A 12,238-nucleotide genomic window follows, 5' to 3' on the forward strand; every position below is an offset into this window, starting at 1 on the left:
AGACTTTTCCATATTTCACAACTTACAATCCATCAAGTTTTCGCTCATTTCCCAAATGAAGAGTCACCATGTGAATTTTGCACATAAATACCTAATTCTGATTTTTACTTTTCAGAACTCAGATCGGTAACATCCAGCAATAATAATAATCAGTAAATTTAAGATATCTTTCAATAGGAAAATTCTTTCAAGCCATTGCAGATTAATCTATTTTTTATTTTAGCCAACTGCTGCCTGCACTCACACCCTTCTACAAGTAACAGACGCCATTAAAAAACTTTTCAAGAAGTCCTCCTACTCTTAAAATAATGTGTTAAAATAATTTGCTTCCTTTTTGTCATACTATTTTTCTTTTTTTTTTTTGTAATTTTGTAAACATTGTAAGTTAAAGCTGACAGAAAAAAGACATAAAGGGACATATTTTATAGATATCACCAACTCTCCCATTAACATTTTTTTGCAACAAGAAACAGCAATATGGAAGACATATGACGCATTGTAAGCCTCGCTTATCCTGTGGTTTAATTAGGGAATTTTATTTTGTGTTTGGAAAATGACAGACTTCTGCTTTTAGATAGACAAATATGAACAATTCACAGAGAGAAACCAGACCACCTATTAGCAGCAAACTTTTAGAAAATCAAATAATTGAGTGTCTCTATTTTACTCTGTATATGAGCCAATGAATATAAATGGCCAGGACTACCAAATTAGTCAAAAATCTTTACCTTGATAAAAAGCAGTTCAACAGCACCCAGAAGTCACTACTCACAGCTTCTCCACTTCCAAGGAAAACTCCAACATCCACACCCCGCAAGACAGATACACCCCAGAGCTGGCCCGTTCTGCGTGGACGTGCTCTCTCCTAAGCTAACCTGGAGAGCAAGCTGGGTTTGTTTACCGCACAAACATCTGTAATTGCTAAACATTTCGGTGACATGGTGTAACAGTTACTGCTTGTGCAAACTGCCCATCCAAATTACTCTCTGTAGCACGAGCACATGAAAACTCAAGACACAGAGAAATTGGAAACATCTGTAAAAATTAATGGCAGAACTGACCAAAGTGGGGGGGGGCATTTAAAACAGCTAAATAGTTCCAGTGCAGCATTGGACTTTCGAGAAGAATCCTCCACATTATAGGTTGCTTCTTAGCACATCCACAGCCCCCTGCTCCTTGGGGGATCTTAGCTGCAAACACTTCATTTTAACCCACCAAGGCCAACCCATTACAAATCTTGTTACAGAATGGTATAGATAAGACATAAGTGAAGGGAATTTATTTCATCTCTAAAAGAAAAAAAAAGAAAAAAAGAAAAGGAAATACCTCTTCTCCCATCATGCAGGCAGCCTCCTCTCTTCAGTTTGAAAAGGTCCCAGAACTACCCTGGAACCCTCCCACTTCCTTCCAACAGCCAAAGGCACAGAGCCTGAAGGACCCAGCCTAACCCTGAGTCATACTTGGGACCAAATGAGCAATGGGGAGAACAAAGCTCGCATTTGTTTATGGTTCAGGAAGCCAGAGCCGATTCATGGCTTGGGTGGCTTCGCGAGAAGTCCTCCTCCCTCGCCCGCGTCGCTGCAAGAATCCAGGCTGCCGCCTCCAACCCACAGGTGTGACCATCCGGACAAGGAACACACCGGGAAGTGTTTATTTGGCAGGACCTAGCCACCACTTCTGTTTAAAAACGTCAGCAAGAAAAATAAAAAGCCCACTCTCAACAGATAACATGACTGGAAGGGGACGAGGGAGGTTGAAAATATATGGTTTGTACAATGAAATGCCCATCGTGGAAATGCCTGTATTTTAAAGAAATCAAATTAGCTGTACGACACAGAAATTACACAGTAAAAAAAGAACTGAAGAAGGAAAAACAGCCATGCCTTTATAGAAACACTTCCCCTAGGAAAAACAGAGCAAGACTGTTGCCAGTCATGTCATCAGCCGTATCCTAGTATCCTAACAGGTCGGAATAAAGTGTTTCAAGAGCAATCTTGTTTCTTCCCCAGATGAGATATCATTTTAATTACCATTGTAATGAATTCAGAGCCCAGTGGTTAAGAGTTCAAAACTCGAAGAGCCAGAATGTCTGAGATCAAATTCCCAGCTGGGTCACTTCCTGGTTGTGTGATCTTGAGCAGCTTATTTAACCCCTGTTCACTTCAGTTTCCTGATCTATAAAATGGGGATAATAGCACCAAGATACAGGGTTGTCTGGAAGATTAAATAAGTAATATAAGTAAAGGGCTTATAAAAGTGCCCAGCACACAGTAAGTAGCCTATTAGCTACTATGACAAATTCATGATGACTTTACAAAGCAGGATACCACATATCAACAGTATCCTCACCTGACCACAGTTCTCATATACGTAGACTTGGATGACTGGTCTGTTATTAAGTATGCTTAATTTTTAAATTTAGCATTTATTCGAGATTTATTAACCACTCGTGGTGTGTAAGGAGCTTTGAATAAGATGCTGTCCCAGTCCTCGAGAAACTGGCAATCTGCTTGGGTAAGTAAGACCTAGATCTGTTTGTGTAACACGCCAAAGAACATGTGGGAAATGTCACTTGGCTGTAAATGGCAAGTGTGATGCAAGTGCCACTGAATTAGCATGTGGAATCAGAGGACAGATAAGAAATCACCTTATCAAGACCTAATTAGGATGGGAGAGATGAGACAAATAATCTGTGCAGAAGAAGAATTAACACAGATACTCCTCCCTAAAGGAGCTGAGCTTAATTCTTCGCTCCTTAAGGGTAAGGGGCACATCATTACTTCTTTCCAAAAAGTCGAATATAGAAAAGGGGAAAAAAACATACCAGCTTGACAGTGGAGAGACCTGACGAACACCACCTCAGCCAAGTGACTGAAGTCAACATCAGCAGTGAGAAGTCACGTGGAGAGAATGTACCCTTGAGCCGATATGATGAGAAGGGCCCTACACCTCTGTGGTCTTCCTCCCGAAACCCATCACTTCAGCACGATCTTGAGGAAAACATTAGGCAAACGCCAACTTAAGGACAGCCTACAAAACTCCCCCAAATTGCCAAGGTTATCAAAGACATAGCAGGTCTGAGAAACTGTCACAGCCCAGAGGAGCCCAGAGGAGCCCAGGGAGACAGGGTAAGCAAATGTAATGTGGTATCCCGGCTGGGATCCTGGAAGAGAAAAGGAACTTTAGGTAAAAACTAAGGAAATCTAAATAAAGGACAGACTTGAGTTAATAATAATGTATCAATATTGGTTCATTAATTGGGACAACTGTACCACATTAATGTAAGATGTTAACAACAGAGGAAACTGGGTGTGGGGTATGTGGGAACTCTGTATTAACTTCCTGACTTTTCTATAAATCTAAAACTATTCTAAAATAAAAAACGTATTAAAAAACAAATTCAGAAGATAAGCCTGAATGTGCACATATACATAAATAAATAAATGTATACATGCGATTTGCAGACACCCATGATGCTGCTCATGAGTATATATACATAAATGTACTTAACAAGGCCCTCCCAATTTCATTTTTTTGATCTTTTTATCCTGAGCCTGGCTCTTAACATAGATAGTCGAACGCTGACTCCTGGCTTTTTGCTTTCCATAATACACAAAAGAGTTTTCTTTGAAAGGAAACTTGGCTCTTCTGTCAGTTCTGCTGCCAACCCAGGCTACGGCGGCCCAACTCAAAGAGTGTGCATGAGGTGGGCCCATCTGCCCCTTTCCAAGAGCTACTAGAAGTTCCTGGTGCCTGGCCAATTAGTCATCAACCACGGAGCCCCGGGACTGGCAACTCTCCCGGAGACTTCCTCTCCCAACTCCAGTCCACATTGCCCAGCACCTCCTCAGTTATCTCTCTAAAGTGCCAATCTGATCATGACATGGCCTGAGGGAACCCCTCCCCCAACTTGCCAGCCCACCCAGAAGCACAGCTTGTGAGTGGACTGCCAGAGACCTGGGGGAAGAGGCTCGGCTCCCCTCCAACTCCCCCCCAATCCCACATCCCCTGCACTCCAGCCAAAGCCAGCCCTTCTCCATAACCACTCTCTCCTTGTCCATGTACACACTGCCGGCACCACGGACCCCAGTGCTCAAACATCACTTTTCTTGAAAAGATCTCCCCGACATCCCACCCCTTCCTTCTGGACTTCCAGGAAAGGCAGATTCTCTACTGTCCTTCCTCTGTTCTCTTTGATGTTTTGGACATACCTCTGCCAGTCTATTTCCCCTGCATCATAATGACTTTTTTTTACATATATATTTTTGCTTTCTTTTTGAACTCACAAAGGGTAACATTTTTTTCTTTTTTAAAAATTAAAAAAATTTAATGGAGGTACTAGGGATTTAACCCAGAAACGCATGCATGCTAAGCACACACTCTACCACTGAGCTACACTCTCTGCACGATAATGACTTTACTACATGCCCACTTCTCTCCCATGTGGGCACAATCAGAAGCGCTAAATGAGAGGCCAGTCTGTGACAGATGATCCCAGGCGTGAGGTGTGGGAGGAGGCGTTAACTTCATTCCAATTAACTACACCAGACTCCCCCCACCCCCAAACAAATAACCTGTCAGGTGAAAAATCTGCACAAATTATGCTAACACAGCATCCAGGCAAGCCGCCTAGCCAATCCTTATCCAAGTGGACTGCCATTCCTCAGCTCATTTATCTAGAAATTCCAGAGCTGTCACTGCTGATCCATAAAATACATTCAATAAAGCTTCAGGGAATGCAGGAATGAGCCAATTAACAAACAAATGGAAAAGTAAATCTCTAGCCAGACTACAAGCAGTCCCCAAACAGAATAAGTCTTCCTGTACAATGGTGACTGGATTAGGACAAAACGTTATCTTCACATACTTGGTCACAAAATATTGACTGAGGGCCAGGTTTAGTTTAACAATGATTTTCAAGGAACTGTCAATACAGTGGTGACTAACAAAGACAAGGTCCAAAACCGTGCACTTACTTTCTAGTGGCTGATACTGAAGACTTGGTGATGTCAAACAAACAGCTACCACAGATGCAGCAAAATTCATTTCTACATCTCTGAGTTTTAAATTACCCTTAATAAAAAGGTAAAGAAATGATCCTGGAAACTGCATTGCTTTTTATAGGCATGCCTTCTGTTCTAATAACCAGAAAGGCAACGATAATAACTACTAACGTTAATCAAGTGATTATTCTATGCCAGGCACTGTATCCATTTTTTGTGTTACTTAATTCTCTTAACAACCATATGGGCCAGGTCCTCTTGCTATTCTGATTTTACAGATGAGGAATCTAAAACACTGAGTGCTTAAATAATCTGCCCCAGGAAGAGGCAGAGTTGGAATGTGAACCCAGGCAGTGTGTCCTGCATGCTTAATGACCACCGTATTTCTAAAAACACAATTTTAAGGCCTCCTGAGAAGGTGATTCTTGGTGACCACCTGCTGCAATTAAACACTTCTTAGAAAATACACTAAGCTGAATGTTTTAGAAAGTATGCATCAAACATACATAGAACAGTAAACAACACATAACACGTCAAAGAGTAACCCTGTATACTGTTTTTGCTTCCTTTTCCCACCACCAGCTCCCTCCTGACTCTTCCTAGGCAAGGAACCATTAACACATAAACTGAACTCTGAAAATCCGAGACCCTTCATTCAGCCCAGGCAAACGGTGGGCATCTTAGTAGCATCTGCTCATTGAAAATCATGGGTCTTTCAACTGCTCAAGAGATGTCACATAACCTTATCTTTCAACCACTATGAGAGACATTCAATACTACAGGTCTCAGATCATCACAAGGTTTTGACCCAGTTATGTTTCATTAGTCAAAGCATATACCATTAGCTCCTGGAAATTCCCCAGAGCTTATTTCTAGTCTTCAAAGGATTAGAGACATAAATTTCTCATTTTTAAGGAACTAGGATCATCACTTTAGATGTTTACATGTTTTAATTTTACATAAGCACACATCTTGATGAATTTTTACTGGTATGGATAAAAAGACTGCCTGAGTTATGGATGAAGATGTTAAAATTTCTCTTCCTGTAATTTGACTGATTAAAAAATTGATTAGTAGCTCATCTGTATGTGACTGTAATTCTAATTCTCTGTTACATGTAAAAGCTACAATATTGATATTAAAGGCATTAATTTGGATGACTGTGATTCTATAAATGAGATTCAAGATGATGAGAGCTGAAAAAGAGACAACGTCTAGTTACGGAACATAGAAAACGTAGAAAGAAAACAGAATCACTGCAAAAGTGTCAGAAGTCACTAATGGAAATCAACTAAGACAGAAGGACCATGGAGCTTCCTGAAGCATTTCTTCATAGGGAATCCAGTCGAGTAAACAACCAGCCTGGAAAAATATCTTCCCCAATCTGGCTGTTTGAAGAGCCCAGGCCAAAAAGACTGCTTTCCTCAATAATTAAAGGGGCCAAGACTACTTGTGTCTAGAGAACTTAAGCGTGGAATCAGCTGGCAGTGAAAAGCCAGGATTATTTTACAAAAGACATGTCAGGTTAGGTGGGTCCTGGGAATCACCTGAGCATCTGTAATATACCTACCCATGTGTAATACCTGACACTCCTTCCCCGAAGTATTTGGCCAGGAGTGATCATCTGAGTGACTCATGAGAAGGGAAGGAGTTCAGAAAAATAGTAAGGCCAGGCTGGGGTCACAGGGAAGCAGCCTGATGAGGAAGTTCCCTCTCAGGTCCACAGGTAGGAGACAAGGTATCAGCCATATTCATGAGAATAAGGTCCTGTCTGGGCTGCCTTCTAGCTTATAGTCTTCCAACCCAATCTCTAGATGGATGACTCCAAACCCTACATCTTCAGTTCTCTCCCCATTATCAGGCTTATTTATCCAACTGCCTAATGGATGCCTCCACTTGATGGTCCCACAAGTACCTCAAAATTCAGCTGGGGGAAAACTGAACTCACAACCTTCCACCCCAAATATCTTTCTCCAACAGTGTTCTCTAATCAGGGAATGATACTGCCATCCAGCCAGCTGCTGAAGTCAGTTGCCCAAGGCATCATCTTCCAGTCGTCCCTCCCCTTTATCCATCCCCCACATGCTATCAAACTTCTTCATTCTACCTCCAAAATTTTCCCCCAAAACATTTATTAGAGAGAAAAGCTGCTTCTCTTATCTTGATGCTTCCTTCCACGTAAAGAGGAATCCAAATAGACGTTCTCTGGATACTCTTGGCCTCTGGGCAGAACTGAACACTCCTGGAACTCTCTGTCCCCCTATTCACTGTCTCCTGCGAGAGTGAAATGACTTCTCTGATACGTGAATTTAGAAGAAACAAACTGGGCGTCTTCAGCTCAGCTCTTTTCTTTCCTCCTCTTTGAAGGTGGCCTTCTCTGCTGTTCCCTACAGGGCAGGCCCTTCTACCTCACATGGGTCTGCCCGACTTCAGTGTAGCTGAGACTGGGTGGGTGAGTTTGCCTAATTCTAGAGATCAACTGGTAGGCCCATTTGGCTCTTATCCTAATCTATATACCCTCAGACTTTGCCTCCATCAGCAACAACAGTGCAACGTAACACAAGTAGAGAAAGATGTGCAAATCATAAAAATATAACTTGAGAAAGTTTTACAAAGTGAAATAAGACCTACATAAGCAGAAGAATGTATCGTGTTCATAGACTGGGAAGGCGCCAATGCTCCCCTAAACGTATCTATAGAGTTAATGCAATCCCAATCAAAATCCAAAGGATTTGGGGTGGGGGAATGACAAGCTGATTCTAAAATTTATATTAAAACACAAGGGAACAAGAACAGCCCAAGAAATCTTGAAGAAGAGAAACAAAGATTGTGGACTTAAGGCTGACTATAAAGCTACAGTAGTTACAGTAGTATAGAATGGCCACAAGGACAAACAGATCAACAGAACAGAGTCTGGAAATGGACCCACACATACACAGCCACTTAAATGATGACAAAGGTGATATGTCTGTGCACTGCAGAAAGGGTGATCTTTTTGATATAATAGTGCTGAGTCTACTGGATATCCATACAGAAAAAACGAACAAAAATAGTATTTTGATTCTCCATCCACTGACTCATCTTATTCATTAACTGGTTTAGAGCCTACATTGGGGGGGCATTTTTTGGGAGAGCCAATATAAGTTTCTGTTAACCTCTCCCCTGAATTCTAGATACCCTGTCTTCTGTAATCCACTCTGCCTACTGCAGCTTGGAACATTTTCTCTAAACCACCTATCTGATCATGTCACTCTCTTGCTGAGAACTACTTCCCCACTGATAGCTCCCCACTGCCTCAAAGTCAAGTACAAACTCCTGAACAAGTCTCACCAGGCCCTGCTTTTTTCTCTATTCTCATCTTTCCCCACTTCCGGCTGGAGCCTCGACACATACTCTGGGCGATTTCCTGTTCCCTTTGAGGCACTTATACATGTTGCTCTCCCCACCTGGACAACTCTAAGATCCTTTGCTTGATGACTATGTACTGGACCAATGGTTATCAGCCTAAACATCACTTCCTGTAGGCCTAAAAACATCTCTTCCAATAGGTCTAAACATCACTTCCTGTAGGAAGTGGGTACACACACATGAATACACACTCTCCAGCCTCCCTACAATTTGCCACTTCCTGCCATGCCAAGGGCTACCAGGGCACAGGACTGTGTTCTCAGCTTGGTCATGGCATTCCACACACTGTATTACTATTGCTTGTTTACTGTTCTGCAGCTCCCGGAGGGGTAGTGACCCGGTCTTGTTTACCAGTGTTACCTCCACTGCTGAGTATAGTGAGTACTCAATAAATACTAGTTGAAATGAGTTTCATTTACAGTGTCCAAGTATTTTCAGCTATATAGCATTTTTTAAAAAGCCCTATGAGGTAGGATAAGTATAAAGAGTATTCCCATTTTACACATGATCCAATTGAGGCTAAGTGACTGTCAAGGTCAACCAGCTAGGATAATGGTACCACGCCCTTCTAATTTTATTATACATAACTTGGTTCACCTTTAGCCACACTGTATTTTCCACTGTTTTGATGTAACACATACCTCTGGGCTTAGTTTAAATGGTACATTTTTACCTAAGGTTCTTTTTTTTTTCTTTATCAAGGGAAATTTCCAACATACACAAAAACAGAGTACAGAGTACTGAAACCCCATGTATGCACCACCCAGTTTCAACAATTAGCAACTCCTGATAATCAACTCTTGTTTCCTCTGTGCCCCACCCACCCTTCCATCTTCCAAACTACTAGAAGCAAAATCCCAGACATTAAATCATTTCATCTGTAAATATTTCAATTAAATGGTGTATTAAAACAAATCATTCACAGGCATATCCAAATGGCAGTATTAAAAAGACTCATAAATGGGGTCCTTCCTTACAGCTCAATAAGAGAAGCGAGACTATGCATTATTTGCTTGTTGCTGGCGGGGTGCTTTACACAGGATCTCTCCTGGTGTGTCACTGTCAGCATTCCAGCACTCTGGGTACAGTGGCAGGGATGAAAGCGTGGGTGAAATAAGGGCAACACTGTCAACTGACTTAGAAAAATGGATCTCCAAACTTCACAAACTGGAACGGAAAGTATACTAGGATGCTTGCAGCTGTTAATAATTATCATAGTCCTTTTCCCCCTACGCAAGTTATCAAACAAGCCATGTGAGAAGCTCTGCTGCCCCAGCCTGAGTGGAAGACCTGCTCGGGCTTCACCTGACAGAGATGCTGTCACATACAATCCAGTCTGCGCTTCCGCAGAATCCAAACAGTGAGCTCAAACTTCCTTCCTTAAACATAAATCTTGGACACAGAATCATCTCAAAAGTGATGAGAACCAGGTTGTACACTAGTAAAACATTATCACACTCATCAGCTCCCATGCCAGGTTGTGCAATAACATAATGGATCCCATAAATCTATGTAACTATCCATGGCGCCAACGACAGGGGGTGGAGAGAGCTCTGAATCCTCTCAGATGCCATAAAATTGTCTGCAGCCAGTTAAGCAGGCTGGGAAGTTTATGTTTTCCCCAGAGGCTTCACAATGAGAAACAGGTTAAGGGAACTGCCAGCACATGGTTTCATTCTGTGAACAAATCGTGAATCAAGATGCACACATGCATGTATGTGTATGTGTGTATATATATTATTCTGATGAAGTTAACATTTCATGTCACTAAGACCAATGCAATAAATCTTCTGTTTCACAAAGATGCAGTGAACCATGCAACAACTATCTGTCCAACTAAATAACTGTTATCTGATCCCACCCAGACCCCTCATTTTATAGATGCCTGTAATCTCTAAAGTGCTATATTAATACAGTTTGAATATTATTCATTTAACTAACACTTACTGAGCACGTACTATGTGCTACACACTGTTCTAAGCACACTGCATACAGCAGTGAACAGAACAAAGACTAAACATAATAAAAAATAAACATTATGTTAGTAGGGCGTACGTGCTGTGGAAAACAAAAAATGCAGTGCAAGTAAGCGGGATGGGCCATGAGGGTAGTTTCAGGAGTGGGAGTCAGGGAGGAGGAGCAGGCAGCCAGGTGGGCAGGTGGGAACAGAGCGTCCAGGTAGGGGACACTGCTGTGGCAGAGGTCCCCGAGTGGGAGCGTGCCTGGCAGGTGTGAGGAAGAACGAGGTGGCCAGAATGGAGCAGGCGGGGAGAGAGCAGTAAGGGAGGAGGTCCGAGTGGTAATAATGGTCAGGTCATCCCAGGTCCTGGGCCTCACTGGGGATTTTCACTTTGGTTCACAGGGGAGCCTCTACAGGCGTGCGAGCAGGAGTGGCATGATCTGCCTCAAGGTTTCAAAGGATCACCCTGGCTTCAATATTGAGACTAGACTGGGGAGTGGGGAGGGGAGAAGCAAGAAGCCCTATTAGGAGGTCACTGCCATGATGGCGAGAGAGCAGGAGGATAGCAGAGGTGATGAGCTGTGGTGGGTACCAGCTGCACTTAGGAGACAGAGCTGATAGGGTTGCCTGATAGATCAGGTGTGGGATGTGAGAGCAAGATGGGAGTCAGGGACAACCCTAGGGCTTTTCTCCTGAGCAATGGGAGGAGGGGAGACATTGCCTTCTACTCAGATGGAGAAGGCTGAGGGCAGAGTACTTTCAGGGGGACGATGATGAGTTTAGGTTTAGACAAGCTGATGAGAATTGAAGATCTCCAAGTGGAGACGTTCAAGTCAGCAGTTGGACATATGGCTCTGGGGTGCAGAGGAGAAGTGTGCTGAGGTATCAACTTGGGAATATTTCTTTTTTGCTGATACTGCTATTAATAATAGCAATTTATTATTAGTGGTTAAACCAAACATTAATAGCAATAATACAAGTTACACACACACAATGTCCTCCTACACAGAGAAGAACAAGATCAAGAATCATAAAACAAACAACAGAAATTAACTGTTTGGTGACTGAGTTCTATTCATTTCAACCACTTGAGTAAAATGAAGAAAAACTGCATCATCGTTCCTTCCCAAGATGGGAACTTGCTCTTCTGTAAATATTTATGGGAATCTGAAAAGGATCATGTGAAACAGAAATGAACTCACAACCTGGGATACTAACTAGATAGTCTTCAGATCTTGAGAAATACCAAATCAATTACTGAAACAACCCTGGCTCAGAGAAGTTTCAACAAAAGAAGTTTAAATGAAACGGTCCTTCATTTCTAAGTATCTGCCCTTTCTGCCTTATTCATCTCTGGGGGTGTTAAGTGTCCAAAAAGTTTCCATTCCAGATTCTGTTTCTAATGCATGATGACACTGGGCAAGGTTGCTGGGGGATGAGGGGGTGGGAGGTGGGTGGAAGTTCTACAGCTGCAGAAGATGATGTAACTTTTAAAAATTCATCTTACCGAAAAATGAAACACATTTAAAAGCCACCAATAAACCTGCATTAGAGATGTTGCCAATGTCCCATCCCCCAAGCCGGCTGGCACAAACGTCAAAGCAAAAATTTCAAGACTAAATCAAATTAACAAACATTCCTTAAGCACAGCATGAGTGTAGCTTATTACAATCTGGAAAATTCCACAGTATTTATCAAATCCTAAGCAAGGCTATGATGCTTAAAAGTGTACCACTGTAGACGTCATTGACAGCCACAAGCACGATGGCTCTGGGTGTGTTGCTGTGGCAACCGCGTACTCAGCAGCAACACTCTGTCTGCCTCTTGCTAACCCAGAACCAAGGGCAGGAGAAAACAGCCAGCTTCC

At 42.3% G+C, this 12,238-nt stretch overlaps 1 protein-coding gene across 3 annotated transcripts in view; it reads right to left on the reverse strand.

Moving 5' to 3' along the window:
• Positions 1-12,238, reverse strand: part of SH3KBP1 (SH3 domain containing kinase binding protein 1) — a 299,175-nt gene that overhangs the window by 112,267 nt on the left and 174,670 nt on the right. The window contains exon 1 of one of the 3 annotated variants that reach the window (XM_006212985.4): positions 1,327-1,558. The exons of the other annotated variants lie outside the window; for them this stretch is intronic. Within the exon in view, the coding sequence (XP_006213047.1) occupies positions 1,327-1,341 (15 nt within the window). The 5' untranslated portion in view covers positions 1,342-1,558. Of the gene's footprint in view, positions 1-1,326; positions 1,559-12,238 lie in introns of those variants that run through there. 3 annotated transcript variants of the gene reach the window in all.

The sequence above is a fragment of the Vicugna pacos genome, chromosome X (assembly GCF_048564905.1).
Source record: "Vicugna pacos chromosome X, VicPac4, whole genome shotgun sequence".
Classification (NCBI taxonomy): domain Eukaryota; kingdom Metazoa; phylum Chordata; class Mammalia; order Artiodactyla; family Camelidae; genus Vicugna; species Vicugna pacos.